Here is a 5893-nt window from a genome sequence, read left to right as displayed (position 1 = left end):
AAAAGAGAAATTGGAAAATACTGAACAATTATTTAAAAATATAACATTTCTACACCGGAAAATCTAAGCTAAATTTAAAAAGAACAAACAAGGGAAGGAATTTTCATCAACTTTGACAAATACTATATATAAAGCATTTCTTTTAGTTGTAAGAATATCAAGACTATAAGGAAAGAGCTAAACAGGCAAATAATTCACGTGGTAAGAAACACCAGTCTCAGTGTGGTTTTTTCACATCTCACCAATATTAACTAAAATGAGAGAAAATCCCAAGTTAACATTTCTTGTCCACCATCTAGATGTAAAATATTCGTAGAATTTCTTCTCTAAAAAGCAAGTCGACCAAGTTATAATCCTGGGCACAAATATTTTAAAAAGTCAGTAACATTTAAAGAAACACAATCAGACTTGCTAATCAACATATTCCACACATACTGATGATTAATATTTTGTGCTTTTTCTCCCACTTGTAACGTCTTTTTTAAACCTTTTCTTACTTATTCTTAGGGAAGAAAATTCACACAACATCCTCTAGAACAAAAATACTAAGGGAAAAAAATTCAGCATATTTTATCAATTAAAAATCTAGGTAACAGAGGTTATGACCTCATCTACCATCACAAATTCAAGTCTGAAATCTCCACAAAAAGCAAGGTTTTTCTGATACTCAGTTCAGTACCCTTAGTACACCTGATACTTTACCCTATTATTTTAAAAGCATGTAAAAGAGGTGGGTTTTTGAATAAAACATTCACACATTTTACGAACTCCTATACCATTCATATCACTAATTAAAGGACTGGTTCAGGATTTTTCATTTCCATAGCAAAAAACTGAACTTCAGGTAGAAGAATAGAGAAAAATTACTTAATTTCCAGTTCAAGGTCATCTAGTTATTTGTATCTGTTTGCTAATGCCGGTTTTATTAGAAAATATTATTTATGAGCATTCCCTACTTTGTTTTAATAATTTATTACCTGTAAGCTCATGGGGCTCCATCTTGTGGTTTAAAGGGCTTATAATAAATCTGAACTCATTTGCTTTGCTTAAATAGTAGAGTGCCATCTTTATCTGAGGCAATAGAGCCAAAAATTAACACCATTGTTTTTTCACTTGTCTTCACTGTTAACATTTCCATTTTTAAATTATTGGAATCATTCGTAACTAAATTAGTAAAATATAAATAGTAACCTACCATGGTTTTCTATAGTATTTTAGCTTCTTTTTCCGATCCTTTCCCCTCTTTCTTGTGGTCTTTACTAGGCACTGTTTTGTGTGACAATACCTCCTCATAAGCCTTAGTCCCAACAGCTCAGCGTCAATACAGCAAAGATGTTTGAAGACCTGTTCTCTGGAATACACCTGTAAGAGAAGAGGGAAATTTCAAAAATGCTTATTTACAATTAGTTTCAAATCCACATGTCAAGCCCATAAACATGTTTATAAAGGAAAATTACCACAGTTCAAACAAAAAGCTAACACATCCTTTGAAGCCCTGAGCCCAAGAGTCTAGGTGATACAGCCAGAAAAGTTAACCCTCCTGGTGGCCACAATGTGGTAACTGGCTGACTTGTACTCAATGAGATAAACATATTTGCACACACAGACTCAGTTAAGAAGCACCAGCTGGAAGAGTAATACTACTACTGGTGGCAACAATGCTGCAATTAACCATCAGATTTTCAATTAGAAATTGGTATTACTCAGGCCTATCTGAAAATTCGGTAGATAAGAAACCTGAAAATGTGCTATGATGTTTTCCCATTGATACTGCCATTAGACAACAGATACAACATGTAGTATTAATTATTTCATTAATTATTTTAGGTCTGAAATTCAGAATGCTTTTTTGGCTCTATTCCCCTAACTCCCAAAAGACCCCACTTGCCCCTCAGCCTGTATGCACTGCTATGCCACAGGCCACTGAATATTCACTAGACCCTAACTTCATTACCCCTGGATATGCCTTGCCAGAATTAGACAGCATATTTCTGCCCAGAGGTCTAATTACCATTCTGTTACCCACTTTGTTCCACCTTCATAAGATTTTATTTTATTCCAGATAGTGTAAAAGTCAAGTCTTCTGAGCACTCATGAAATCTTTATATACTAGAAGCCCAGCTAGTGAAAAAAGAAAAACACAAAAATAAGGGCTATCATCAAAATAGAACACATGCTTTCACTACATGGATATCAGAGGAACTAATTTACATAACACATATGATATAAAAACCCAAAGAAAAATACCTTCCTCTTCATCTAAATATCTTTCCTTTAAATTTCCTTTAAATAAGGAAAACACCCTTAGAAGACTCTTGTCCATAACAGTTTCTTAATATTATTGGTTGCTCTCTTAAAGAAATAAATTCCTTTTTAAATTAGTTGGACCAGAAAAATTACAGATGTGACATTTAATTCTTCTCAGTACTTCAAATGAAAACACGGACCCACAATTATAGTCAAATGACACTCAGCTGTGTATCACCTACATGCAAAACTATTCATATCCTCTAACCACTTTCCCTAGCTCTGGTTTACAAAATCTACCTGAAATAAGCCAGTGAAGCTTGATTAAAAAAAAAAAAGTATATAACTGAACATATTCTAATAAATGGAACTTACTTGGGTTATTATTCATATCACATTTAAGAGGGAATGTGTAAGTGCTATAATACATAGGATCCTTTTGTACAACCAAGTGAAGAAACAGAGATTAAAACAAGATCTCAGGGTAAGAGGTATTTCAAAAATGCTCATCACTAAAATTGTACCTTCCGTATAAAGATCATACTACACAACTAAAGTCTTCAGCATCTCCCATTCCCATCCCTACTCCATTCTGGGGATTCAACCATTCAGTACTTAGCTGTAAATCCAGTAGCCAAAAAGGATTGCTATGTGTCCAGTTGAGAACTGAAACCAAGTCCACAAGCTTTCTCTGTAAAGGTGTGAAGCCAATAAATCAACCATTTTAAGAAAGTAGACTGAAAGCAGAAAGAGTGGGAATAAGGCTAAGAAAGAGCTTCTTTCTGAGGTAGTGGGGAAATTGTGAATCACCAGTGTAAGAGAACAGTACTCTGCAGCCATTTAGCATAGAGGGTAACTACATTACCTATACATCAACAACCTCTAGGAACTTCAGAGGATAATAGCACAGTGCAGTAATTCATGATAAAAGCACAGATTCTTACAATCACATTCTGTTGGTGCTGTAAAATGAACTTATAAATCATGTGACCAACCCTACCCTCAGTTTACACATGAAAACAGAATCAGACATTATGGTCATATAGTTAACCAGTGACACGGCATGGTCTAGAAACTAAATTGTAAATCAATACTGTTCCCCCACTATATCAATCTGATTGAGAAAAAGTCCAATTGTATTTGGTTTATTATATGCAGACAGGGAGCAACTGCAACACATTTTTTAAGAATTTCTCTTTTTTAAGGAAAAAAAGGTCAATTTAGTGGATAAAATTCAGGCCTTGAAATTTTAAAAATGCCAACTTTGCCATTTAATACCTATGTGACCTTTTCTGCCATGTGACTCAAAAAGTCACTTAATTTCCTTGGGTCTCAGTTTCCTTTATATATAAAATGATAAATTATTCCATTACTAATTAACAGATAACATTTATGGAACTCAAACTTTGTACCAGGCACACCAATGCCTAAGAGCTTTTCATACATTAATTCATTTAATCCTCACAACAATCTCAAATATTGTTTCCATTTAACACACAAGGAAATTAAAGCATAAAGGAGATAATATAACCTAATTAAAATCAAAAAGCAAGTAAACAGTAGATCCAAGATTCAGATCCAGACCATCTTCTTTAATATTATTTTGGCTATAAAAGATTTACAATTATTTACTTCATGGGATCAACTTCAGCTATTTCAAAAATAAGTCCATGCGAATTACTAAGGCTGTATAGCACACAGGCTTTGGAGTCAGATCGGCCTTAGATTAAAGTACCAGTTTCGCCACTTGCCTTATCTGAGCCAGAGTTTTTTCACCTGTGCAATGGGGTGACTACGAAGGAGACAGGTTATTAAAAAAAAAATACCTAGTAATATCTGTCAAATAATATACACTCAATAAATGGTTTCAGGAAAAAAACAAACACACCTTAAATTTTCTAATGTTAAATAGAAATGTTTTGTTTACACATCAGATGTATGTACATATCTCTGAAAAACTAAGCTTAGAAAAACACTAGCTGTACTCTACTTAGAACAGCTTTAGGCAACAGGTGGAATGTTTTGTAAAGGCATGTGTATCACTTTTTATTGAGGTTTTTTTTTTAATTAACAGAGATTATTTTTAGAGCAGTTTTAGATTTATAAGAAAAATTAGTGGAGAGTATTTCCTTTTCTCCCCACCACACACAGTTTCCCTTACTATTGACATCTTGCATTAGTATGGTACATTTGTTACCAATGTTGAGTCAATGTTGATATATTATTATTAACGAAGTTCGCAGTTTACATTAGGGTTCACTCTTTGTGTTGTAGATTTTATGGGTTTTGACAAATGACATGCATCCACCACTACAGTATCATATAGAATAGTTTCGCTGCCCTAAAAATCCCCTGTGGTCCACCTATTTGACCATCCCCGCTTCCCCACAAGCCCCCTTGTAACCACAATTTTTTTTTTTATAGTCTATACTTTTGCCTTTTCAAGAATGTCATAGTTGGAGTCATATAGTATATGTAGCGTTTTCAGACTGTCTATTTCATTTAGTGATAAGCATTTAAGCTTTCTCCATGTCTTTCCATGACTTAATAGCTCATTTCTTTCTATCACTGAATAATTCAATTGTATGGATGTACAATAGTTTATCCATTCACCTGCTGAAGGACGTCTTGATTGATTCCAAGTTTTGAAAATTATAAATAAAGTACTATATACGTAAGTGTTTCTGTGTAGACATAAGTTTTCAACTTCTTTGGGTAAATACCAAGGAGAGCAAATTGCTGGATCATATGGTAAGAGTATGTTTAGTTTTGTTAAGAAACCACTAAACTGTCTTTCTGAGTGGCTATACCATTTTGCATTCCCACCAGTAATGAATGAGAATTCCTGTTGCTCCACATCCTCCTCAGCATTTGGTGTTGTCAGTGTTCTTGATTTTGGCCATTCTAATATGTGTATAGTGGTATGTCACTGTTGTTTTAATCTGAAATTCTCTGATAACATACAATGTTGAGCATTTTATCATATGCTTATTTGCCACTTGTATTATCTTCTTTAGTGAGGTGCCAAGATTTTCTAGCCATTTTTTAACTGGGTTATTTTCATATTGTTTAGTTTTAAGAGTTCTTTCTATATTTTGGATACCAGCCCTTTATCTGATATGTGTTTTGCAAAGATTTTTCTCCCAGCAGCTTGTTCTTTCATCCTCTTAACAGTGTCTTTCATAAAGCAGAAATTTTTGATTTTAGTTTATTCCAACTTATCAACTTTTTTCTTTCATGGATCTTGCTTTTTTGGTGGTAGTGTATCACTTTTTAAACTGACCTCTAAGGGTGAAAGGCTTTAGATGTCAGGCTACTCAGTCTACAAAGCAAGGTTCTTTTATGTATGAGTATTAAACCCTTTCATAAGGCACAAATCTCAAAACTGAAGAACTATGCTTTCTATGTTCAAACTATAAAATTAGTCCAATATTTAAAGACTTTTCTGAAATGCAATAAGGAGAAAATGTTAAAAATACTTTACTATCTTTAAAAATTCCAAGTAGGCCGGGCGCGGTGGCTCACGCCTGTAATCCTAGCACTCTGGGAGGCCGAGGTGGGCGGATCGTTTGAGCTCAGGAGTTCGAAACCAGCCTGAGCAAGAGCGAGACCCCGTCTCTACTAAAAATAGAAAGAAATTAATCGG

The 5893-nt window shown here is 34.1% G+C and overlaps 1 protein-coding gene across 2 annotated transcripts in view; it reads right to left on the bottom strand.

Moving 5' to 3' along the window:
- STRBP (spermatid perinuclear RNA binding protein) overlaps window positions 1-5893 on the bottom strand; it is a 125845-nt gene that overhangs the window by 59643 nt on the left and 60309 nt on the right. For both annotated transcript variants that reach the window (XM_012664425.1, XM_012664424.1), the window contains exon 2: window positions 1196-1362. In XM_012664425.1, coding sequence (XP_012519879.1) covers window positions 1196-1198 — 3 coding nt within the window. In that variant the 5' untranslated portion in view covers window positions 1199-1362. The remainder of the gene's footprint in view (window positions 1-1195; window positions 1363-5893) is intronic.

Source organism: Propithecus coquereli, unplaced genomic scaffold (assembly GCF_000956105.1).
Source record: "Propithecus coquereli isolate 6110/MARCELLA unplaced genomic scaffold, Pcoq_1.0 Scaffold89, whole genome shotgun sequence".
NCBI classification, from domain to species: Eukaryota; Metazoa; Chordata; class Mammalia; order Primates; family Indriidae; genus Propithecus; species Propithecus coquereli.
Note: the sequence above shows the minus strand (reverse complement) of the source record. Positions and strands in the feature narration are given on the sequence as shown.